Source organism: Chiloscyllium punctatum, chromosome 4 (genome assembly GCF_047496795.1).
Source record: "Chiloscyllium punctatum isolate Juve2018m chromosome 4, sChiPun1.3, whole genome shotgun sequence".
NCBI lineage: Eukaryota > Metazoa > Chordata > Chondrichthyes > Orectolobiformes > Hemiscylliidae > Chiloscyllium > Chiloscyllium punctatum.
This window is the reverse complement of record NC_092742.1, coordinates 42358576-42385846: the sequence shown is the minus strand read 5'-3', so window position 1 is coordinate 42385846 and position 27271 is coordinate 42358576. Positions and strand designations below refer to the sequence as shown.

Below are 27271 nucleotides of genomic sequence, written 5' to 3'. Positions count from 1 at the left end.
TTTTAACTGTCAATCTTAGCAGAAAAGAACACAGATCAGGCAAATTGCACAGGATGTTGCTGTGGAGAATGCAGCTGGGATTGACAGTCTCCATAACCCTTTTCCAATGAAAATGGTGCAACATTTGGACAAACAGGGTTCTTCGTGTTAATACATGTCATTTCTAGCAGATGAAAACGTCTGCACTGTCAGCACAACTATTCATTCTGTATTAATTGATGTTCCTTTTACAAGTCTGGTTTCAAGCGTGACAGTGATGAGTGAGACATAATCAAAATAAATTAAATATTATTTTAAGGCAACCAATCCATAATGTCCCAGTTAGCATTTCCTTTGTGGAGAAAATACAGAATGAGGGGACATTCAACTTTATACCTATAAATCAAACCAATTTCTCAAGTGTAAAATAAAATGTTATTATTTTAATGAAAATATTTTCAAAACAATTGAAGAAACTTCATTGAGTGACAGGTGTGGAACAGCTCATTTGTCCAGTAGAAATATCTAGATTTGAACAGAGCAATAAACATAAATTCTCACTACATCTTTAAACAACTCCCACCTTCCAAAAGTAGGCTTAACCTGCAAGTAGCTGCTCCCAGTCTATGTTTGCCAGATCATATTTTAATGATATTGAAACTGGCCTGCTCCCATTTTAAACATTTAATGTCTGCACTATCCTTATCCCTTTCCACAATGAATGAAACTTAGAGTTGTGGTCACTATCCCCAAAATGCTCTCCCAAACCCAAACTGAAACTTCAATCATTTGACCAGCATCACTCCCTAGGTTTGGGTCTAACACTGCCACATCTCTCAGACTATACATGTACAGACACAAAATGCTCTCCTGGATGTACTTCTAAAATTCCAACCCATCTAATCCTTTCAGAATAAGGCGATCCCAGTTAATGTTAGCAAAGTTGAAATCCTCAACAACTATAATACTATTTTGCACTTATCTGTGATTTGCCTGCATATTTGCTCCTCTGTCTTACTCTGACTGTTAGGAGGCTGGTAGGTCCCAGCAAAGTAAACATCTCTTTTGATTTCTAAGCTCTACCCAGATGACCTCATTTGAACAGCCTTCTAGGAAATCCTCCCTCAGTACTGAAGTGATAGTGTCCTTTATCAATAATGCACTGTCCCCAACGTCCCATCTGAAGCTTCTATATTCTGGAATGTTGAGCTGCCCTTCATTCAACCAAGTCTCAGTGATTACAACAATATCATATTACCACATGCTGACCAATGCTTTAAGTTCATCCATTTTACTAGTCAAGCTCCTTGCATGAAGATATTTACAATTTAGCTTTCCAGACCTCTCATCATGCCCATGTTTTCTCTGCTGGACTATTTTAGCATTCCTTCTATGTCTGATTGGATCTTACTCCTGACTTTACATCTACTCTGTTCCCCATTCCCTGCCAAATTAGTTTAAAACCTCCCCAATAGCATGTGCAAACCTCTCAGTAATAATACTGTACTCACTCCAGTTCAGGTGCAACCCAGATGGCTTGTGGAGGTCCCACCTACCCCGCAAGCTGTCCCAATGAACCAAAAATCTAAAGCCTTCCCTCCTACACTATTCTTTGAGATACATTTTCCAATTACTACACCAGAAGCTCTGGCACTGCAAGTAATCCAGAGATTACAACTTCAGTAGTCTCTAACTCTCTAAATGCCTATTGCAGGAGGCAACCTCATTTCTTTTCTAATCCATATCACTGGTACTGATATGTACCTTAACTGCTGGCTGTTTACCCTCACCCTTCAGAATGTCCTGCAGCAGCCCCTGTGAAACATCCTTGAATGTGGCACCAGAGGGGTAACATACCATTCAAAAGTCTTGGTTGCTACCACAGAACTGCCTATCAGTTCCCCTTACAGTCAAGTCCCCTTCCACTGAAGGTCTCCTCATCTTTTTCCTCCCCTGCTCTGCAGTAGAGCCAACCATGATGCCACAAACTTGACTGTTGCCTGAGAGGTACCCCATCCTGCCAACAGTATCCAACATGGTATATCTGTTTGAGGTGGGGATGGCTACAGGGAACTCCTGTACGAGCTGGCTATGCTTACCAGTCTTCCCGTTGACCACTCAATGCTTTTCTGTCTGTGCAGCCCTTACTTGTGGCGTGACCACATCATTATATATACTATCCATGACATCCTCCAGTTGCTCCATGCGGTCAATCAGGAGTTGCAGCTGATAATATTTCCTGAATATGTGGTCACCATGAACACTTGAAGTGTTCCCGATTTCACACATATTGTTGGAGCAGCATTCTGCATGGAAGACTGGTCCATAAGGTAAGAGCCCACGGGATCCAAGGCAAGTTGGCAAACTGGATCCAAAGTCACAAAGTGTGGTGCTGGAAAAGCACAGCTGGTCAGGCACCATCCGAGTCGCAGGACGGTTGACGTTCTGAGCATAAGCTCTTCGTCAGGAATGGTGGGGGGGGGGGGGGGGGGGGGGGCAAGGGGCTGAAAGATAAATGGGAGGGGGTAGGATTGAGGGGGGGTGGGGGGAGGGAAGGTAGCTGCCAATGTGATAGGTAGATGGATGTTGGGAATGATGGTGATAGGTCGCAGCGGTTAGGTCAGAGGGAAGATGGACAGGTAGGACAGTTCAAAAGGGCGTTGCTGAGTTGAAGGGTTGAAGGGTTGAATCTGGGATAAGGTGGGGGGAGGGGGAGATTAGGAAACTGGTGAAATCGACATTGATCCCATGTGGTTTGAGGGTCCCAAGGTGGAAGATGAGGTGTTTTTCCTCCAGGTGTTGGGTGTTTAGAATTTGGCAGTAGAGGAGGCCCAGGACTTGCATGTCCTTGGTGGAGTGGGAGGGTGAGTTGAAGTATCAACCCCACTTCTGATACTGATCTCCCCTCTCCCCCCTTATCCCAGATCCTCCAACTCAGCATTGCCCTCTTGAACTGTCCTACCTGTCCATCTTCCTTCCCACCTATTTGCTCCACCCTATTGCCATCATACCCCAACTCCATCTACCTATTGCATTCCCAGCTACCTTCCAGCCAGCCCCACACCCCTCCCATTTAACTCTCAGCTATCCTGGGCACCCCCCACATTCCTGATGAAGAGCTTATGCTCAAAACATTGACTCTCCTGCTCCTCGAATGCTACCTGACCAGGTATTCTTTTCCAGCACCATACCTTTTGACTCTGATCTCCAGCATCTGCAGTCCTCAATTTCTCCAAACTGGATCCAAAGTTAGTTTGCAAATAGTGACACAGGGTAATAGTAGAGGGTCATTTTGGTGATTGGTACACTGCTGGTCATAGGCTTCCAAAGGGATCACTGTTGGGACCCTTGCTGTTATGTATGTTGCCGAGTTGAAGGTATAATTAGTAAGCTTGCATGTGACATGAAAATTGGTGGTGGTGTTAATAAAGAGGAGGATGGTCTCAGACTACAGCTGATAAATTGGACATAGAAAAGGCAAATGGAATTTAATCCTGGCAAGTGCAACATGATGCATTTGGGAGGTCTAATTAGGGAACGACATACACAATGAATGGTATGTCCCTTGAGAGTAAGGACGAACAAAGGGTCCTTGGTGTACAAGTCCATAGTTCCCTGATGGTGTCAGCACAGTAGACAGGTGAAGAAGGCATACAGGATGCTTGCCTTCATGAGCCAGGATGTAGAATAGAGGAGCAAGGAAGTTTTGTTACAACTTCATAAAACATGGGGGGGGGGGGGGGGGGCGGCGGTCACAGATGGAATACAAGGCGAAAATGAGGATTGCACACTTAACGTGGTGCTGGAATAGCACAACAGTTCAGACAGCATCGGAGGAGCAGGAAAATCGATGTTTTGGGGAAAAGCCCTTCATCAGGAATGAGGCAGGGGGCCTCTTGAATGGAGAGATAAATAGGAGGGGGGTGGGGCTGGGGAGAAGGTAGTGAATGTGCAATAGGTGGATGGAGGTGGGGATGAAGGTGATAGGTTGGAGAGGAGGGTGGAGCACCTCCATTCACCACTACACTCTTAGCTACCTTCTCCCCAGCCCAACCCCCCTCCCATTTATCTGTCCAGCGTGGAGGTTCCCTGCCTCATTCCTGATGAAGGGCTTTTCCCCGAAACATCCTGCTCCTCTGATGCTGTCTGACCTGCTGGGTTTTTCCACCACCACTCTCATCTTGAAAGATGGAATTCAGAAGTCCCCCCGCTGTACCTGCAGGGGTTACGTTCCAGGACCTACTGTGGAAGCCCAAAACCGCAGATAGGAGTGAACCCATTTATTTAAATGGGAAATGTACCTTCCCAGCAACCTCCTGATCTCTGGTGCTGGAACGTTCTCAATAATATGCTCGGACCATGATAATCCGTAGATAACTGAAACTTCGGAAGACAATTCCATTGATATGGGGGTCGCCCTGTACTGTATGCAAATCTGGTCACCACACTATAGGAAGGATGTGACTGCACTGGAGAGGGTGCAGAGGAGATTCACCAGGATGTTGCCTGGGATAAAAAGTCCTAGTTATGAGGACAGAGGCTGTGTTTGTTTTCTCAGGAGCACAGGAGGCTGAGGAGGGGGCCAAAATTATAAGAAACATAGGGTAGACCATGAGAATCTTTTCCCCGTGGCAGAATGTCTATGACCAGATAGCACAATTTTATTATGAGAAGTGATTTAAAGGGGATCAGAGGAATATTTTTCCCCACCAGAGGACAACAGAAATATGGAATGCACTGCCTGAGAGGGTAGTGGGAGCAGGAACATTCGCAACATTTAAACAGCTACTCGATAAGCACTCAAAATGCCAGGACATACTAAGCTATGTACCAAATACAATGGGATTAGTGTAGTTTGGGGTTTGTTGGTCAGTATAGACATGGTGGGATGAAAGGCCTGATTCTCTGCTGTATGATTATTCATTTTATAGTCAAAGACAGATTTAACACTGAATGGAAGGAAATAAATTTGCTTTACCTCAATTCACGAAAGTAAGGATGTTGTAATGCCCGCTTAGCAGTGATCCTTTCTTCAGGGTCATACTCCATCATTGCATTCATCAGCGAAATACTCTCAGAAGTTGTGTGTGGAATGAGGCAAGATATTCCTATTCCCTTTTTCTGTGGAAAGTCAAAACTCATTGCCCGAGTTCTACATTAAAAATCATATAAAAATAATAATTAATATAATTGAGTAGTTTTGTTTAAAACCAAACCATTTAAACATTAAGTAGAAGAAATCTACAAACATGAACAGAGGAAACCAAACACGTTGTTTGAACTTCAGTACTTGAGTATGGTTTTATAGAATTGCCTACTTCGTAAAACATCACCATTCAGCACTTTTAAGTATCAGAGTAATGACAAGATTACTAACAGAAAATGACAAAGGTTTCAAAGGCTTTGAAATTTCTTTTCCCATAACGAGAATATATCAACCAATTGATCTTTCTTCTACTAGATATTGTAAAAGCATCTTCAGTCAAACTGCAATTAGCACAGCACAGTAATAATGAGAAATTATACCCACTCTAGGGTACCATTATAACAGGCACCAATTGTCCACCAAAGAATGAGTGACAGTTGCAGTGACGTTTACTCATAATTGGAATGCACCTGCCTTTGCTTTAGTACTTCTAAGATACTGGCTACCATGCCAAATTGCCCTTGTCTTTGCTCTTTACAGCAAGGCAGTTGAAGGATATTATGAGAGACAAACTTTGGATTTGAACATAAAGGTCCAAATTTGCGTAAGCTGTATGAGATGTCCATTATTTAAGCCAAGAAGGAGAGTTGGGATACATCAGGAAAGGAAAAGGAAATAAACCAACCAAGCAGCTCTGCACTAGCTGGCATGATCATTCCCCTGAAAAACACGTATACAGTTTTGGATACTGTTGAGGGGGATGACTTACCAGAAGTATGCAGTGGGGCCCAGGTCTCTGGCACAGAGCCTGTCCCTGTTGTACAGAAGGGAAGGAGGAAAAGGGGGAGAGTGTTAGTCACTGGGGACCCAATAGTTAGAGGCTCAGATAGAAGGTTTGTTGGGAGTGAACGAGACTTGCGGTAGGTGTGTTGCCTCCCAGGTGCCAAGGTCTTGATGTCTTGGATCAGATCTCTGGGGTCCTGAAGGGAGAGGGTGGCCAGCCTCAAGTCGTTTTCCATGTAGGTACCAATGACATAGGTAGAAAGAGGGATAGGGATGCAAGGCAGGATTTCAGGGAGCTAGGTGGAAGCTGAGAGCTAGAACAAACAGAGTTGTTATCTCTGGTTTGTTACCCATGCCATGTGATAGCAAGGCAAGGAATAGGGAGAGATATCAGCTGCAAGGATGGTGCAGGAGGGAGGGTTTCAGGTTCTTGGATAATTAGGGCTCATTCTGGGGAAGGCGGGACTTGTACAAACAGGACGGTCTTCACTTGAACCAGGGGTACTAATATCCTGGGTGGGAAATTTGCTGGTGCTATTCGGGTGGTTTAAACTAGCCCAGCAGGGTGATGGGAACCGGAGGTATAGCTGCAGTGCACAGGAGGATGAGAGTACGAGGAACAGGGACAGGATTTCAGGGTCACAGGAATGTGCTGGCAGACAGCAAACTGGTTTGAAGTGTGTCTACTTCAATGCCAGAAGTATCTGAAATAAGGTAGGTGAGCTTGCAGCATGGATAGGTACCTGGGACTTTGATGTTGTGGAGACATGGATAGAGCAGGGTGAGGAAAGGATGTTGAAGTTCCAGGTTTAGATCTTTCATTAAGAACAGGCAAGGTGGTTAAAGAGGGGGAGGTATGGCCTTGTTAATCAAGGATAGTATAATGGTGAGAGAACTTTTGATAACGACTCGTCTACTGAGGTAGTGTGGACTGAAGTTAGAAACAGGAGAGGAGAGGTCACACTGCTTGGAGTTTTTATAGGCCTCTGCAGAGTTCCAGGGAGGTGGAAGAGAGGATTGACAAAATTATTCTGGGTAGGAGTGAAAGGAACAGGGTGGTCAAAATGGGAGCCTTTAACTTCCCCAACATTGACTGGAAATGCTTTAACTATAGTGTGTCAGATGGATCGTTTTTTGTCCAATGTGTACAGGAGAGTTTCCTGACACAGTATGTCGAAGGGCCGACAAGAGGGGAGGCTACACTGGATCTGGCGCTTAGTAATGAACCAGGCCAGGTGTTTGATTTAGTTGTAGGTGAGCACTTTGGAGAGAGTGACCATAATTCAGTTACGTTTAGTTTAGTGATGGAAAAGTGCATGCCACAGGTCAAGAGTTATCGATGGGGCATGGGCAATTATAATGTGATTAGGCAAGAATTAGGATACATAGAATGGGGAAGCAAAATGCAGGGGATGCAGACAATGGAAAGGTGGAGCTGGTTTAAGGAACAGATATTGCGTGTCCTTGATAGGTATGTCCCTGTCAGGCAGGGAGGAAATGATAAGGTAAGGGAACTGTGGTTTACTACAGAAATTGCATCTCTTGTTAAGAAGAAGGAGGCTTATGTGTTGATGAAGCAAGATGGTTCAGATGAGGCGATGGAGAGTTACAGATCAGCTAGGAAGGATTTAAAGAAAGAGTTAAGAAGAGCAAAGAGAGGACAACAGCAGTCTTTAGCAAATAGAATAAAGGAGAACCCTAAAGCTTTCTATAGGTATGTGAGGAATAAAAGGACAATTAGGGTAGGAATAGGTTCAGTCAAAGACAGAAGTGGGGAGCTGAGTATGGACCCTGTGGAGATCGGAGAGGTGCTAAACGAACATTTCTCATCGGTTTTCACTCCAGAAAAGGAGAATTTTGTAGAGGAGAAGAATGAGGTACATTATATTAGACTAGAAAGGATCGAGGTTACAAACAGGTGTTATCAATTCTAAAAGGAGTGAAAGTAGATAAGTCCCCTGGGACGGATGGGATTTATCCGAGGATTCTCTGGGAAACTAGGGAGGAGATAACAGAGCCCTTGGCTTTGATATTTGAGTCGTCATTGTCTACAGGTTTAGTACCAGAGGACTGGAGGATTGCAAATGTTGTGCCCTTGTTCAAGAAGGGCAGTAGAGATGACCCAGATAATTATGGACCAGTGAGCCTTACTTCCGTTGTAGGAAAGGCTTTGGAAAGGATTATAAGAGATAAGATTTATAATCATCTAGCAAGCATTAATTTGATTTCAGATAGTCAACATGGTTTCATCAAAGGCAGGTCATGTCTCACAAACCTCATTAAGGTTTTGAGAAGGTGACCAAGTATGTAGATGAGGGTAGGGCAGTTGATGTGGCATATATGGACTTCAGTAAAGCCTTTGTTAAGGTTCCACAAGGTAGGTTGTTGGAGAAAATGCAGAGGCATGGAATTGAGGGTGATTTAGCAGTTTGGATTAGAAACTGGCATACTGAAAGAAGGCAGCGAGTGGTGGTTGATGGAAAGTATTCAGCCTGTAGTCTGGTTACTAGTGGTGTGCCACAAGGATCTACTTTGGGACCACTGCTGTTTGTCATTTTTATAAATGACTTAGACGCAGGCATAGGTGGATGGATTAGTATATTTGCAGATGACACTAAAGTCGGTGGAGTAGTGGATAGTTTAGAAGAATTTTACAGGTTACAAGGGACTTGGATAAGCTGCAGAATTGGGCTGAGAGATGGCAAATGGAGTTCAATTGCAGCTAAATGTGAGATGATGCACTTTGGTAAGAATAACAGGAAGGCAGAGTACTGGGTCAATGGAAAGATTCTTGGTAGTGTGGATGTGCAGAAGGATCTTGGAGTCCATGTACATAGATCCCTGAAAGTTGCCACCGAGGTGGATAGTGCTGTTAAGAAGGCATACGGTGTGTTAGGTTTCATTTGTAGAGGGATTGAGTTCCGCAAGATCATGCTGCAACTATACAAAACGCTGGTGTGGCCACACTTGGAATGTTGTATACAGTTCTAGCCCCCATATTTCAGGAAGGGTGTGGAAGCACTGGAAACGGTGCAAAGGAGATTTACCAGGATGTTGCCTGATCTGAAGGGAAGGTCTTATGAGGGAAGGCTAAGAGACATGGGTCTGTTCTCATTGAAACGAAGAAGGCTGAGAGGGGATTTGATAGATGCATACAAGATGATCAGAGGATTAGATAGGGTAGACAGTGAAAGTCTTTTTCCTACGATGATGATGTCAGCTTGTACGAGGGGGCATAACTACAAATTGAGGGGTGATAGATTTCAGACAGATGTCAGAGACAGGTTCTTTACGAGAGAGTGGTAAGGGCGTGGAATGCCCTACCTGCTAATGTAGTCAACTCAGCCACATTAGGGAGATTTAAACAATCTTTAGATAAGCACATGGATGATTTTGGGATAATGTAGGGAGACAAGCTGAGAATAGTTCACAGGTTGGCGCAACATCGAGGGCTGAAGGGCCTGTTCTGCGCTATATTGTTCTATGTTCTATCTCATTGAATGGTGGAGCAAAATGATCTACTTCTGATTCTACACAGTCATAATCACAGAGTCTTACAGCACGGAAACAGACTCTTCAGTCCAACCAGGTCATGATGAACATAATCGCCAAACTAAACTAGTCTGCTCCCGGCCCATATCTCTCCAACCTTTCCTATTCATGTACTTATCCAAATATCTTTTAAATGCTGTAATTGTGCCTACATCCACCACTTCCTCAGAAGGTCATTCCTCACACGAACCACACTGTGTTAAAGAATTGCCCCCCATGAATTTTTTTAAATCCCTTTCTCCTTAAAAATGTGTCCACTATCCTTGAAATCCCCACCGTTGGGAAAAGGCAACTACCATTAACCCTATCTATATCCCCCATGATTTTACATACTTCTGTAAACATCTTGTGATCTTACAGGTTAGACACAGCCAAGTTTCCAGTTTTACCTTGCCTCTCCCTACATCCTTCCGGACAGTCAGTATCCAGTGGTCACACAGTAAGTGTTTCCCAGTCTATGTTCAGCATTGTCATATCTCACTTGTTATCCCCACAGTGGCAGTGTGGATGTCCAAATGGTCCTGATCCAATGGCCAACAGTTTTTAGGTATATGGCTGTCATTGACCTTATAACCACAGCTTAGCCAGTGTTATTGGGTTTAGAAATGTAGGTGAGATGGGGCCAAAAAAATCCCTTAACAGTAAATGGTCCAAATCAATATTCTATAAATTATCAGCGTTTATTGTAATTTAGGATCTACTTACTGTTTGAATTTCCTTAGCGTTTCAGAGTTCGGAGTTCCAATGACTTCATGGATCTTTGCAATTTGGTCAACTTCATTAGAACCAGGAAAAAGTGGCTGTAGACTGTGGTAAAACAATTTTGGAAATAAATCTGAAGTAATAATTCTGTGTTTCATTATGATAAAAAATTAAGTGTGTTGGAGATACTGGTTCATCTGTGGATACAGACGTTACAGAATTTTGGCCCACCAAATCCATATCAACATTTATCTATCCTGTGACTTCTTATAAAATGTAACCATTTCATTACAGTATACTTTCATCAACCACTCAATTTAATTTTTAATGTTGATTTTGTTTCCATTTCACCCACCAATTCTGAATGGAAATCCTCGAAACTCTTTTGGGAAAGAGCGTTCTCCTGTAATCTGGTTTACATGTTTTGCATTTAACCTTGATGTTTCATATATAGGATCCATCAGATTCTATCAAGCCTATCCTTTCAGAATTTTCTATATTTTCATATTAGCAAAGCATCTGCAATGCTCTAATGCAAAAAAAATCTATTTTCTACATGCCAGGCAGCATCTTAAAGTTTAGTCATTGTATCACCTCAGAAGCAACAACATCCTACCTGTAGGTTGTAGCTCTATACTATAGATAGTACTGTAACTGAGGGCTTGAGATTTTACACAGGCTGATTATTTTACCACTTGTTCCTGACATTCTATACTACTTGTGATAAATCCTCGAACTTGATTAACTTTGCTGCTTTGTCATTGTGAGATATCATCTTCCATGTCTTCTTGATATGCATCTCAAAATTCCTTAGTTCTTTCACAGCATAAACACTGCCACCATTCTGAATGTAAAGTTAATAAGGATTGAATGAGATTCATCCAAGGATACGGAGGAAAGTAAGGAAATTCCAATGGCACTGGCCAAAATTTTCCAAACCGCCTTACATGCAGGTGTGGTGCCAGAGGAATGGAGATTGGAAATGTTATACTCTTGCTCAATAAATGATGCAAGGCTGAGCCAATAAATTATAAACCATCCAATTAATCTCTATGATGGGAAACCTTTCATAAGTAACTACAGTGTATTCAGAACAAAACTAACACTCACTTGGACAAAAATAAACAAAGAACCATTGAAATCTGAAATAAATGTTTCAGTTTTTGTCTCAGTCACTTGAACAAATATAGATTAAGGAAAGCCACATGGATTTGTTAAAGGAAATTTGCTTGACCTTTTCGAGGAAGTAACACAGCCAGTTGATATTGGTATTTTTGGTGATGTACGTGGAGTGCCAAAAGGCTTTTTGAAAAAATGCCTCACAACAAGCCTGTCAGCAGAGTTACACCCCATGGAATAAAAGCAGTATAGAAAAAGATTAAGTGTGTGAGTGAAAGGTACAGATAGAGTTGATGGTGGTTGTCTTTTCCCTAAAATGGAGAATTTCAAGACTAGTTGGCACATTTTTAAAGTCAGAGGAAAGAGATTTTAAAAAAGACAGGGGAGGCAAATCTTTTTTTTACACATGTGGAATAAACTTGCTGAGGAAGTGATGGTTTCAGGCACAATTTCAAAGTTTAAAAGGCATTTGGATGGATATATGTATAGGAAAGGTTTGGAGGGATATGGGCCTGGGGCAGACGGGTGGGATTAGTTTAGTTTGGAATTATATTCAGCATAGACTGGTTAGACTGAAGGGTCTGTTTCTGTGCTTTATGACTCTATGAAACAATGGTGATGATTGTTTTTTTAGACCATCGATAGGTATATGTTGACCCCTTGGAATCCCAGAATTGGGCTCCTACTTTTCCTAATAAGTATAAATAACCTAAATTTTAGCACACAGGATACATTTAAAAGTTTGCAGATGTCACATGAAAAAACATGAAAGTACCATGAACTATGAAGAATAGTGAAGACAGACAAAATTGACTGCAGGAAACTTGAAATTATTCTTTGTTAAAAGAATGGGAAAGTTAGTACAAACTAAATGGTTCAACTTTAAAGTCAATGCAAGTGGTGACAGAACAGAAAATATATGTTTATAGATCATTTAAGGTCAGAAATCACATGACACCATGTTATAGTCCAACATGTTTATTTGAAATTACAAGCATTCAGAACACTGTTCCTTTGTCAGGACTTCACCTGACGATTTCAAATAAACCGTTGGACTATAACCTGGTGTTGTATGACTTTGTCCATCCCATTCTAACACTGGCACCTTCATGTCATTTAACTGGCAGAGTAGATAGACAGAAACTGTTCCTGTTCATACAAGGATCAAGAATCAAAATGGGAGTGAATTAAGATGATTGGCAAAATGAAGCAATGGGGACATTACAATTTTTTAGTATAAAAGATGGCTGGGATCTGGAATGCATTATCAAAAAAGGTGGAGGAGGCAAATTTCATCCCGACTTTCAAAATTGAATTGGGCAATCATATGGAGAGAGATAATATGGACAGCTAAAGGGAAATTAAGCATGTTGCTCTTGCAGAGTCAGCAGAGACACAATGTGTCCAAATGTTTGCCTCTATTCTATTCTATGATTCCATCAATATTTTTTCATTTGTAACCTCATTTGAAGTTATTGTTTTAAAGAATGAGTTATATCCCTTATTTTGCAATAAGGGGCAGAGTGATTATTTTAGATCAATACTAATTCATTAATATACATAATGAACAGAATTTGAAACATATATAATTCACTTCCAAACCACACTGAAAAGCTATTAACTGTATATCAGTTTCTCTTTTCTCTTAGCTTTGTATCTATTAATTTCCAGCGTGTTTTTTTTTAAAAAAAGGCTTTCTTAAAGGACTTGCACACTATATCACCGCATTTTCCATTTCTTTGCTCTTCAAAAGAATTTTAAGTAGTTTGTCAGGCATGTTTGTATTTTTAGAAAATTTTTGCTAGCTATTTCCAACTATTTTCTCAACAGTCGGACATGCTTTATTAATATCTCTGAAGTTTCCCCAATCATGGAAGCTAATCTCCTTCTACCTTTTTAAAAATTGGCACAGTATTGGTCACTTTTCAATTCTCTAGCATACATCCGCACTCAATTAACCTTTTAAATAGAAGTTCTGGGCTGTGCAAAATTCTCCTGCTGGAGCAGAAAATGTAACATAAGTTAAATGAACTTGATGACTTAGAAATAGGAGATCATGACACAAAATTTGATTTTCAGTGCATACAAATATATACACATGTAGCATGCAATGTTCAGAAAAACAATATTCAAAATCTAATTTATATTAATTTAAACACAATGCATTTTTATAGCTCGATCATTAACAGAGGTTTAAATAGATTAGTGATGCGTTACATTTTTATGTATTGTAAATTTGTCTACTTAGAAACAAGCACTGCATTTCAAAATAATTTATCAAATATAATTTGGAAGAACCCAAATTATTCAGTCAAAAAGATGCTTAACATAATACACATCTGCTTTAAGAATGTCATAATAAAAGTGACAAGACGACAAAAGTGATTACTGCAGATGCTGGAGAATAGAGCCAAGAATGTGGTGCTGGAAAAGCATAGCCAGTAAGGCAGCATCTGAGGAGCAGGAAAATCGATGTTTTGGGCAGAAGCCCTTCATCAGGAATGAGAGTGGGAGCCTCGGGGTGGAGAGATAAATGGAAGGAGAGTGGGGCTGGGGAGGAAGCTAGCTGAGAGTGGATGGAGGTGGGGTAATGGTGATAGGTCAGAGGGGAGAGTAGAGTGGATAGGTGGGATGGAAGATGGACAGGGAGACAGGTCATGAGGGCGGTGCTGTGCTGGAAGGTTGGAACTTGGGTAAGGTGGAGGGGGGGGGGGGAAGAGTGGGGAAACTGGTGAAATCCACATTGATGGATGTGGCATGGTGGCACATTGGTTAGCACTTTTGCCTCACAGCGCCAGAGACCCAGGTTCAATTCCCGCCTCAGGCGACTAACTGTGTGGAGTTTGCAAATTCTCCCCGTGTCTGCGTGGGTTTCCTCCAGGTGCTCCGGTTTCCTCCTACAGTCCAAAAATGTGCAGGTTAGGTGAATTGGCCATCCTAAATTGCCCGTAGTGTTAGGTGAAAGGGTAAATGTAGGGGAGGAGGTCTGGGTGGGTTGCACTTCGGTGGGTCGGTGTGAACTTGTTGGGCCGAAGGGCCTGTTTCCACACTGTAAATAATCTAATCTAACGTTTGATGCCATGGGGTTGGATGGTCCTGAGGCAGAAGATGAGGCATTTTTCCTCCAGGCATTGGGTGGTAAGGGAGTGGCAATGGAGGAGGCCCAGGACCTGCATGTCATCAGCAGAGTGGGAGGGGGAGTTAAAGTGTTCAGCTACGGGGTGATGGGGTTGATTGGTGCGGGTGAAAGTGACAAGAGACAGTGCTCATATTGATCGGATATCCATATATAGCCTGGATAACAGGAGAGTAGAAGTAGAAAATGGAAGTTAAAATACCATTGAGGGATAACAACCACAGAATTATTAGGGCAATATAAACTGGGATTCAGAAATATCAAAAGTCAAATTGTATTCATTCACAGGATTTGGGCTTCACTGGTAATGACAGTATTTATTACACATTCCAGATGTGCTGGAGAACAGGGAGGTGACATGCTTCTTGAACTGAAGTCTGTGTTATATAGGTACTTCCATACTGGTCCCAGGTGGGAAATACCAGGATTTTGGATGATAGTGAAGGAACAGTGATACATTTCCAAGTCAGGGTGGCAAGGGAGGCAATTGTAAATGGCAGTGTTCCCATGCATTTACTGCATTATCCAGATAGATGGAAGAAATTCCAGTTTGTGAGCTGCTATGGAAGGATGTTTGCAAATGTACTGTGGTTCATTTTGTAGAAGATTCATGCTGCAGCCACTTTGCACTGATGATGGAAGAAGTGAATGTTTAAGGTGGTAAATGTGTATCAGTCAAATGGAATGCTTAACCTGGCTGATGTGAGAGACATACTCTCCAAACAATTGGAGAGTATTCCCATTTACTCTTGATCTGTGCCTTTTAGGTAGTAGAAAGACTAACGAGTCAAGTGAGTCACTTGCCACAAACTATCCAACATTTAACCTGCTGTGGTAGCCAAAGTATGGATGCGGCTCATCCAGTTAAGTTTGTGATCACCCTCTAGATTTTTACAATGTCAGATACAAAAATGGTAAATACCATTGAACATTAAGGGAAGGCAATTACACTCTATCTAGTTGGAGATGGCACTTGTCTTGCGTGAATCTCAATTGCTGGTCTTCATTCTAATTTGAAAGTTTTTCAGGTTTTGTTGCAACTTTGAAGAGATTGCTTCTTATCTTAGGAATTGAGAATGGAACTAAATAGTGCAAAATTGTCAATAAACAACTCCAATTCTGACAATATTTTATGTTTAAAGGAAGTGAATTGAAAAAAGTGAATGAACAACTTAAACAAATTGATTTCATAGGGAGTTCTTCAAAATCACTCCAGTAGAGGGCATATTGAGAAGATCTCTGAAAGCGTAACGATGAACATGGAAGATATTATAATTCAACGTATTAAGCGTAAACTAAAACAAGCATGATCCTAAGCATGAGCCTGTAAATTAAAGCAAACCAAAGAGGAAAAGTTACATTTATAAAACTTAAGCAAGACTAGGTATGAAATTCATTATTCTTTCAGAAAGCTATCTTACGCCTACTGTGCCAAATAGGCTTTGGGGTATATGATTCAATACAGAAAACATCTCAACATAATGATTACAGAAGAGAAAAACCTAGAAAGAAGCACTTCTGTAGACAAAATGTAACAATTAAAAAAAAACATAACTTGAACAAATTAACCTGAAATATAACAGTTAACATTCCAAATCACCCCTTTTTCCAAGTATTCATAAGGGTACCCTTTCCAAACAGGATAGCAATGGCATGGCAATTCAATGATTTTTAAATAAATATAAGTCTTCAATAGATCTAAAGAGCTGGACACCAGTTAATAACTAGGGATAGAAGATATTTATTAATGAGTACTATGAGATGTAAGGATGAAATTTATGAAAGGTTGTCAATCATTATAAGGCAGTTACTAAACACAATGGAAGCATCAGCAGTTTGGAAACATTAATTTTATGACCATTCTTAAAACTACAATAAGTTAATCATAGACCACAGTGCACCCATTAATCTTGCTTCATTCCCATATAAAACTGTATTTTTGATTACTGGGAGTAAATATTAAAAGCTGTGAATGTTCGTTAGAATCTCTAAACTAATGCTCATTGCCAAAGGCACTCTGACTCAAACTCTACAACTAAATTTTAATGGACACTTTCCTAAATACTGTGCAGTTTTGCAATTTTAATCTCTTGGAAACTACATTTAACTTAATAATAACACTTTCAATATTAACTGCTAGGCAAGCCTATTGTGGCACTGTCAGAAATCTACTTCAGCAGTGTGAGTCGAGAGTGCGAACCAGAGGGCAGCTGGGAAGGTAAGTTAGAATGTAAAATACTTACCTCATGAATCAGCAGCCTCCACATCAGCAGGAGTCATGAGAGCACAAGCCAGGAGCAGCTGGGAAGGAAAATTTGAATATTAAATACTTACCTCATGAATTAGCACAGCGAAAGCTGAACAGAAACAGAAGTGGACACGGGGACTGCTGGGTAAGTGAACTAATAAATTTGGGTAGTGGCTAAACCTGAAACACTACACATGTGGTGCCTCCCACTGTCCTCCTCCTCCTCCTCTGACTAAAAAAAGACTGTGTGGAGGGTTGGTAAGGTAAGCTTTTTTAAATTTTTTTTTTTGGCAATTGTGAGCAGAGGGGATGGAAGCTATGGCAGTTATATGCTCTTTTTGTAGGATGTGGGAGATAAGGGTCACCACTACTGTCCCTGCTGACTTCACCAGCAAGAAATGCATTCAACTCCAGCTCCTCACAGACCACGTTAGAGAACTGGAGCTGGATGACCTTCAGGTCATTCAGGAGGCAGAGGTGGTGATAGAGAGGAGTTATAGGGAGGTAGTCACATCTAAATTACAGGATTAAGATGGCTGGATGACCATCAGGAGATGGAAAGGGAATAGGCAGTCAGTGCAGGGATCCCCTATGGCTATTCCCCTAAGAAGGAAATGGGGGGAGAATAGGAGAGTGATAGTGATATGAGATTCAATGGTTAGAGGAACAGACAGGAGATTCTGTGGTCGTGAACGAGACTTCTGGATGGTATACTGCCTCCTGGGTGCCAGGGTCAGGGATGTCTTGGATTGGGTCTACAGAATTCTTAAAGAGGAGGGCGAGCAGCCAGAAGTCATGGTACACGTTAGTAGCAATGACATAGCTAGGAAAAGGGATGAGGGCCGAAAAAATGAATATTGGAAGTTAGGTTGGAAGCTAAAAGGCAGGATGAGTAGAGTAGAAAGTTCAAGATTGCTAGCGGTGTCACGGGCTAGTGAAGCAAGGAACAGAGAGTGAGCGTAGCTGAACACATGGCTTCAGGGCTGATGTAGGAGGGAGGGCTTCAGATATGTGGTTCATTGGGATACCATCTCTGGGGGAGCTGGAACCTGTACAAGGAGGACAAGTTGCACTTGATCTTCAGGGGTACCAATATCCTGGGCGGGAGGTTTGCTAGAGCTCTTCAGGTGGGGGATGGGAACTGGAGCTACAGATCAGAGGATGGGGTAGCTGGTGAATATGTAGATACAGCGTGCAGAGACTCTGTGAGGAAGAACATATAGTTGATAGGACAAAGTTGCAGTCAGTGTGATGGGTCTATTTTAGTGCAAAAAGTGCCAGAAATAAGGGTAATGAACTTACAACATGGATCAGTACTTGTAACTATGATGTTGTGGCCATTACGAAGACTTGGATATCACTGACGCAGGAATGATTGTTAGATGTTCCAAGGTTTAGATATTTCAAATCGAACAGGGAGGTAGGTAAAAGAGGTGGGGAAGTGGCATTGCTAATCAGGGACAGTATCACAGCTGCAGAAAGGGAGGTCATCGAGGAGGGTTTGTCTACTGAGTCATTAGGGATGGAAGTCAGAAACTGGAAAAGGAGCAGTCACTTTATTGGGAGTTTTCTACAGACCCCCGCATATGCAACAGAGATACAGAGAAGCAGATTGGAGGCAGATTTTGGAAAGATGCAGAAGTAACAGGGTTGTTGCCATGGGTGACTTCAACTTCCCTAATATTGATTGGAACCTCCTTAGTGCGAATACTTTGGATGGAGCAGATTTTATCAGGTGTGTCCAGGATCTGACTCAGTATGTAGACAGGCCAATTAGAGGGGTAGTATTAGGAAGATGTGAGTGTACTGTACGTTTAAGAGAGTTAAAAGCTAGCAGAACTACCTGACACAGCACCAAGGGTTCCGAATAAGGTAACAATGTAACATTTGGTCGAAAGTGGTTGCCTGAATGCAAAAACAAATTCGAATTAGGCCAATCAGTTTAAATTATGCCCCCCAAAAAAACCCCAAACTCCAATCAAGTTTGAATTTAGTATATTGACAATCTTAAAAGCCAATGACACAGTCCGATTCTTTGAGGGTATAAGACCAGGGAAAATTGAACAGTTGAGAGGAGAACTGCCAAGCAACGACATCTGCAGACCGTCTGGAGAGTAGCTCTCTTAAATGTATCTTTATCGATCCATGACATGTGAAGCATAAGAAGAAGAAAAGAAGACACAAGAATATCCAAACAGAAGGTTTGATAGCTGGCTGGTTTTGAAAACTTGAATTTTTGGCTAATCCTAAATCAGTTGGGGGTGTTGGTTATATCGGATTAGAATTGTAGAGGCGGAAAGTAAAAGATAGATTAGAGGAAGGGGTTGTAAATAATTGTTAGTTAATTATTCTCTGTTATACCTTAAGAAATGAAGTTGTTAATTTCCTCCTTAAATAGTTCTTGGCCTCTCGAATTTTCACAGATGACTCCTCGGGATAAATCGTTTTTTGTGTTGCTGGTTTAAATTAAGCAGGAGGGTTTACAAAGTGTCGTATCAGAGGCCATATTGGAGTTGATGCTTGGCAACAACCCAGTTCAGGTGTCAGATCTCTCAGTGAGAAAGCATTTCAGTGACAGTAATTACAACTCCCTGACCTTTACTATACTCATGAAGAGGAATAGGAGCAGACGGTATGGGAAAGTGCTTAATTGGGGGAGGGGGAATTACCATGCTATTAGGCAGGAAGTATGGAGCATAAATTGGGATCAGATATTCTCAGAGAAATACACAAAAGAAATGTGGAGATTGTTTAAGGAGTACTTGCTGCGAGTGCTGGATAGGTTTGTCCCACTGAGGCAAGGATAGGATGGTAAGATGAAGGAACCTCGGGTGACAAGAGATGTGGAACATCTCTTGAAAAGGAAGAAGGAAGCTTACTTAAACTTGAGGAAGCAAGGATCAGACTGGGCTCTAGAGTGTTACAAGGTGGCCAGGAAGGAACTGAAGAATGGACTTAGGACAGCTAGAAGGGGGCATGAAAATGTCTTGGTGGGTAGGATTAAGGAAAACCCCATGGCATTTTACACTTAAGTGAAGAACAAGAGGAGGGCCAGAGTGAGGGTCAGGTTGATCAAGGATACTGGAGGGAATTTGTACCTGGAGTCAGAGGTGGAAGGGGGGTCCTTACTGAATACTTTGCTTCAGTATTCACTACTGAGAGGGACCTTGTTGTTTGTAAGGACAGTGTGAAACACACTGATATGCTCGAACAGTTTGATGTTAAGGTGTAGGATATGCTGGTAAATTTTGTAAAACATGAGGATAGATCAGTCCCCTGGGCCAGACGGGATATACCCAAAGTTACTATGGAAAGCAAGAGAAAATACTTCTGAGCCTTTGGCAATGATCTTTGTGTTCTCACTGTCCACTGGAGTAGTAGCAAATAATTAGAGTCTGGCAAACATTCAAGAAAGGGAATGGGAGTAACCCTGAGAAGTACAGAGCAGTTAGTCATACGTCAGTGGTGGACAAATTATTGGACAAGATTTATGATTACTTGGAAAAGCACAGATTGATTAGAGAGAGTCAGCATGGCTTTGAGAGGGGCAGGTCATGCCTCACAAGCCTTACTGAATTCTTTGAGGATGTGAGAAAACACAGCTATAATGACATTAGGAAATAAGTAGCCCTGGCGGGAGCCAAACTGAGTATAAACCTGTAACTCAGAAAAATAAGAACTTCAGATACATGGGAACACCACCACCTACAAGTTCCCTCCAAGCCACACAATCTTGCCTTAGAACTATATTGTAATTCCCTCACCATTGCTGGGACAAAATCCTACAACTTATTACTAAGAGTTGAGGACTTCTTACTACACCTGAAGGACTGCCGTGGTTCACAATTTATGGATTTTTTTCCAGGGAAATAAAGGATGGGCAACAAATGTCAGTAGAGCTAGTGCCACCCCATATACCACGGATGAATCAAACAAACATAAGAAATAGGAGTAGATCATTTGGCCCATTGAACCTATTCTGCCATGTTAAGATTACCACCAACTTGATTGTCACCTTAGCTCCACTTTTCTGGCTATTTCCATCAGCTTTTAATTCCTTTGTTGATCAAAAATCTGACTAAAACAGTTTTGAATACATTACACATACTAGTTTCATGTTTTGCTGTGGAAAAGAATTCCAAAAGTCTTGATGAATCTCTGCAAACAGAAATATTTCCTTGTTGCCATCTTTTAAACTGTGACCACCCCAGCTCTCGATTTTCCAATGAGAGAAAATGTTTCCCAGAATCTATCATAAAGTCAGAGTCCTCCAGCAAAGGCTTGCCCTTTGGTCCAAATTAGACCATGCCGATCAAAATGTCCGTCCATGCTAACTCGATTTCGCCGTACTTGGCCAGTATCCTTCTAAACCTTTCCTATCCATGTATTTGTCCAAATGCCTTTTAAATGTTGTTAATGTACCCGCTTCAACCACTTATGCAGGCAGCTCATTCTATATGCGTACCACCCTCTGTGTAAAAAAGTTGTCCCTCAAGCTCCCCTTTATTCTTTCCCCTCTAACCTTAAACTCTCAATCCTGGGAAAAAGACTAAGTGCATTCACACTATCCATTCCTCTCATGATCTTATACACTCTTGTCATGTCAAGCCCTTTTGGAATCTTATAATTCAATAATATTTACTATCATTCTTCTAAGTTTCAAAGAGTGCAGAAAACATAGTTGTGAACCACAAGAAGGTCATTTATCTGTTTATCTCTCAACAAACCCCACTAAAACAGATGATCTTGTCATATATTACTTGAATTTTTTTTGAGTGATCTTGCTGTAGCATATTGGTTACTGTGATTTCTTCCATTATTATCAGAACTGTACTTGGATATGTGGAAAAACCCTAATATGAATTTCCTTTCATCTAACACTTTTAAAACTTAACTCCAAACCAGCTTGACTGGATTTTAAATCAGAGCTTCTTACTTTATATCTAACATACAAATCAGAGCTTTGTATTTAACAAAACAGCCATTGTTATAATGATTAGTTGCTAGTTAACTATAAGAATATGTAATTGTTAAAATAGGGAAAAAATTTTCAAAAGATTTGAAGATGTATAAAGTTTATGATATCTTTCAGATTTGCCACCTTAACTCTGCGGCCTCCTTTAGCCTTGAAAAACATCTTTTTAGCATTCCTCCAAAACGGCATGTTCCTCTGACTGACTGACATTTTGGACATGACAAACCCTTCTCTTTGACTCACCATCCATAGCTATATCTTTCATGGTCTGGGCTGATGTTACTGGAATGCTCTCCCAAACCCCCTAATGCTTAAACTGCAAACTCTGTTGGCGGCATGATGTGGGCTGGTGAAGTCTGGCGTGGGACTATAATGGCAGCGAAGAAAAGGTTGGACTCTCTTTAAGTTAATTACTTTTTAATTTTAGGTTAATGAGAATGCTGTTGATTCATGGCAATTGTATAAACTTTTCACTCAATACATTTGACAATAATTTATTCAATCAATCAGCCAAATTTTCAGTTTAGGAAGCCTTCCTGAAACCTATCTCTTTGTCAATGGTTAAGTATCCAGTATCTTCCTGTTTGGCTAAACATTTATGGCAGGAGTCATAACTGCCACAAAAGAAGATGGTTGGCGGTCAGTCATTCCGTACTAGGACATCACTGCAGGAGTTCCTCAAAAGGCCCAACTATTTTCAGTGCTTAAACAACTTTCCTTCCATCATAAAATCAGAAATGCAGTTGTTTGCTGATGACTGAACAATTATCAGCACCATCTGCAACTCCTCAGATCTGGAGCAACCATTGTCAAAATACAACCAGACCTGGAAAATATGCAGGTTTGGGCTGACAAGTGGCAAGTAATTTCTGCACTGTACAAGAAAATAAACTTTGAGGATAAACTTACAAGTAATATCAAGATGGACAGCAGGAGCTTCTTTAAATACATGACAATAAAACTGACCTAAATATGTAAAAAGAAAGAGAGTGGCTAATGGGAACACAGGACCCTTAGAGAATGAGACTGGTGAAATAATGATAGTGAATCAGGAAACACAGAGTTATAGAGAGGTACAGCATGGAAACAGACCCTCGTTTATGCCGACCAGATATCCTAATCTAATCTAGTCCCATTTGCCAGCACTTGACCCATATCCCTCTAAATCCCTCCTATTCATAAACCCATCTAGATGCCTTTTAAATGCTGTAATTTGTACCAGTCTCCAGCACTTCCTCTGGCAGCTCATTCTATACAGCACCACCCACTGCATGAAAACGTTGCCCCTTAGGTCCCTTTTATATCTTTCCCCTCTCATCCTGAACTTATGCCCTCTAGTTCTGGACTCCCTCATCCTAGGGAAAAGATCTTGTCTATTTACTCTATCCAGTTTAAGGTCACCCTGACTTAAACCTACCAAGTTTTGCTCACCCATTATTTGTTTAATAATGTTCTTGTGAAGAGCTGCAGCTATTTTATTACATTAAAAGCATCATATAAATTGTTGTTATTGCTTCATAACTTCATTCTGCCAAGATATGGTTCCATAGTTTCCCTTTTGTCAGTCACCCAGTTTTCATGATGGGCTATTTGACCACAGTGTATCATAAGGTGGCATGATTGTTCAGTGGTTAGCACTGCTGCCTCACAGCGCAAGGGACTTGGGTTTGATTCCAACTCGGGTGACTGTCTGTGGGAAGTTTTAATGTTCTCCCCGTATCTGCGTGCTCCGGTTTCTTTTCCCCCCGCAGCAGAGGAGTTTAAATAATTTGCATTAGTACTCACAATAAAAAATATTAAAAGCATTCTAAAAATACCATCTAATTAAAGAGGAAAAGGGGAGAGGAAATAAGTAATTATGACGACAGAAAGAGTACTAAACAATCTACTGGGGCGAAAGACTAAGTCCCTTGAACCGCATGGGATATTAAAAGAAGTTGCTTCCAATATTGTTTAGATTCTGGAAAAGTACTTGAGACTTGGAAAACTGCTAAAGTAACACCTTTATTCAAAAACACAGGAGGTAAAAAAAAAAAGTGCCAGTTAACTTAATGTCAGTTGTTGGGAAATGTAGGGTGTACTGTACAGCATGCAATAGCAGAGCATTTGAAAACACATAATATAATCAAGCAGAGTCAGCAAGACTTTAATGAAGAGTAAAGAGGTAAGAAACAGGATAAAGGGAAAGAAGGGGATGTGATATATTTGGATTTCCAGTTGGTATAAGTTAGCACATATTTGGGTTAGCAAGTTTTGAGAAGATCTCTAGTTCAAGTTGAGATTCTGGATGTAGTTTTGCTCACTGAGCTGGAAGGCTAATTTTCAGACATTTCGTCACCATACTAGGCAACACCAGTGAGCCTGTGGACAAAGCACTGCTGATGATTCCTGCTTTCTTTTTATATGTTTGGGTTTATTTGGGTTGGTGATGTCATTTCCTGTTCTTTTCTCAGGAAGTGGTAAGTGGGGTCCAAGTCAATGTGTTTGTTGATAGAACTCTGGGTGGAATGCCATGCTTCTAGGAATTCATGCATGTGAATTCCTTGAAACTTGGCATTCCAACAGGAACACTATCAACAAATGCATTGACTTGGACCCCATTTACCACTCCCTGAGAAAAGAACAGGAAATGACATTATAGGAAACAGCATCACCAACCAAAGAAACTCAAACATATAAAAAGAAAGCAGGAATCATCGGCAGTGCTTTGTCTGGAGGCTCACTGAAGATGTTGCCTAGTATGGTGACAAAATGTCTGAAAATCAACCTTTCAGCTCAGCGAGCAAACCTACATCCAGAACATATTTGAGTATTCAATAAGATAAGAGCCCATAGTTGTGGAGGTCATATATTAACATACATTGAGGAGTGGCTAACTAATAGAAGGCAGAAAGTTTGGACAAAGGGATAGGGACATTTTAAAGGATGGCAACCCAAAATGAATGGAAAACCACAAGGATCAATGTTGGGGTCACATATATAAATGACTCGGATGAGGAAAGTAAAAATGTAGCAGTCAAGTTTGCAGATAACATAAAGATCGGGGGAAGGCAAGTGAGTCAGGAATGACAAAGAGTATGCAGAAGAATAAAGATAGGTCAAGTGACTAAGTAGAAACTTGGCACATGAAATGTATTGTAGGAAAGTGTGAGGTTTTTCACCTTAGCAGTGAGAAGAGGAGATGAACATTATTTAAATAGAGGAAGACTGCAGAAATCTACAGAAGACAATTTCGAAGCCTTGTGCATAAATTACAAAAAAGCTAACATACAAGTTCAGCAGGTATAAGGAAAGCAGACAAAATGTTGTCCTTTATTTCAAAGGAAACAGAGTATAAAATTAGGGTAAGACTTACTAAAACTGTACAAGATACTAGTTAGACCACAGCTGGAAAACGGAACAGTTTTGGTTCCCTTTTCTAAGGGACACAGTCCAGAGAAGGCTCACTAAGTTGATCTCTGATATAGAGGGACTATCTTTTGAGGAGAACTTTGTACTCATTGGGAATTTCGAAGAATGAGAGGCAACCTTATTGAAACATATATGATTCTTAGGGTACTTGACAGGGTAGATGCGGAGAAGATGCTTCCACTTGTGGGAGAATCTGGCATCAGAGGGGACATTCTCAGAGTACAGGGTTGCCCAATTACAGCACAGATGAGGAGGAATTTCTTCCTTCGGAGGGTCATGATTCTGTGGATTCTTTACCACAGAAGGCTCTAGAGTCTAATTCGAAGGTGAGATAGGCAGACTTTTAGCCAGTGAGGAAATCAAGGGTTAAGGGAAACTTGATTGAGGCAAGTGGAGTTGAGGATTATCAGATTAGCCATGATGTCACTGAATGGCAAAGAAGCCCCGATGTGCCAAATGGCTTTTTCTGTTCTTACATCTTCTGGTCTAGGACAAACATTTTTCAACAACATCACATAATAATTCGATAACAGTAGAATTCAAAGTTCACCTTGTTATTTCATAGAAAACACAGCCTGTGCTCCAGATGTCCATTTTGAAGCTGTAGTACCCATCTGTAAGAAGACATTCCGGGGCTCTATACCATCGGGTAGAAATATATTCTGTATATGGCTGCTTGGAGAGGACACTCCTACACGAACCAAAATCTGCCAACTTCAGCACGTTTTGCTGCAAGGTAAACCCAGCATATTTAAAACATGGAATAGTTACCAATATCATCTTTCTATTGGAATAAACTGTCCAGTTACAGAAAAGATCATAAAATCCACTTCATTTGTCTACTTCAATTTCCTTTTCTGAATGATTTTATTGGACTAAGTTGGAGTCATCCAAGGGACCAAATGGAAGAAGGGACTAACCTCAGCTAACAGAACTGATCATGATATAAATACAGGTTTCCATTTTAGTGAGCATTAGTAATTTAATAAATTTTAATTTTAGGCAAAGCTAGTTTCTCTTTCAATCGATTTCCCTCTAAATATTGTAATCAAACTCACTAAACAATCACGTGTTACCATTTGAATTTTTCTTTTTAACATTTTATTTCAGTAAAATACCCAAACCATTACATAGCCCTCAATAACCAATTTTAAAAGATAGCTGTTCATTTCATAACAAAAACATACTTTATTCATAATTTCTTAAACATGACTATCCAATCACATTCCGCAGGGAAGCACAAATTCTAGATGGACATCAATCCTTATTGCTCAAACAACAGCTCACATCCAAGTCTCTAAAGAACACAGAAGAGCAGGGATCACTGCTCCCCAATAAACCGTGACCTTAGTCTTGTATTTGAGATCTTGGTCCTCGGTCAACAAAAGGCTGAATTGGTGTGTTGGAGACCGATGAATTTCATTGTCCATACCTACCTTGCCAAGAGGTGGTTCTAAAGACATAAAAAATTATGTATTTTTCTTTCATGGGATATGGGAATCATTGGTGCCAGATTTTGTTGTTCATCCCTATTTGCCCTCAAGCAGCCAATCCCCTTCTTGAACTGCTGCAGACCTTGTGGTGTAGGGGTACACTCATAGTATTAAAGTTAACTACTTTTTCCAGGAACTTATCTATTTCTCACATGCTTCAGAGAAACAAACAAAATTGACCCTAATAAAAACAGAAGTTACTGGAAAAAGAATCAGTAGGTCTGACAGCAAGTATGTAAAGATAGCAGAATTAACATTAAGCAGAGCTAACAACTTTATAGAACACTTAAATTCTGACCACAAAAGTAACCCTAAACTTCCTGTTCCCTGGCTAACATCTCTCTCTCATGTTAGTTGCAGTGCTTCAGTAAAGATCAGGACAAACTGAAAGAACAGCAACTCATTTTCAACTTGGGGACCCTGCAGTCTCAGGACTCAATACTGAGTTATTTTTCCATGTCCCTACCCCAATCCCCAGGCCTTGTCATCATGTGGGCTGCTACCACAACCAACCCATTGTAATCTACTAATAGTTCCCATTTGCAACTCTTGATTCTCCCAGGCTGACCATTACCCATTCCTTTGTCTGCCCAAGCATTGTTCTCTATCTCTCTGGGCTCCAAATATCATTTACTCCTCTCACCCTAACTTCAGCACATATACTGACCTTTTCCTAGTTACAAATCAGTTCTGAAGAAGGGTCACTGGATCCAAAACATTAACTCTG

General features: G+C 40.9%; 1 protein-coding gene across 1 annotated transcript in view; it reads right to left on the bottom strand.

Annotated features, from left to right (window-relative positions):
* The window catches only part of LOC140476224 (MAPK/MAK/MRK overlapping kinase-like), a 125633-nt gene that overhangs the window by 33145 nt on the left and 65217 nt on the right, over positions 1-27271 (bottom strand). The window contains exons 7-9 of the mRNA XM_072568479.1: positions 25602-25780; positions 10166-10267; positions 4958-5131 (exon numbers count right to left, since the gene is read on the bottom strand). Coding sequence (XP_072424580.1) covers positions 4958-5131; positions 10166-10267; positions 25602-25780 — 455 coding nt within the window. The remainder of the gene's footprint in view (positions 1-4957; positions 5132-10165; positions 10268-25601; positions 25781-27271) is intronic.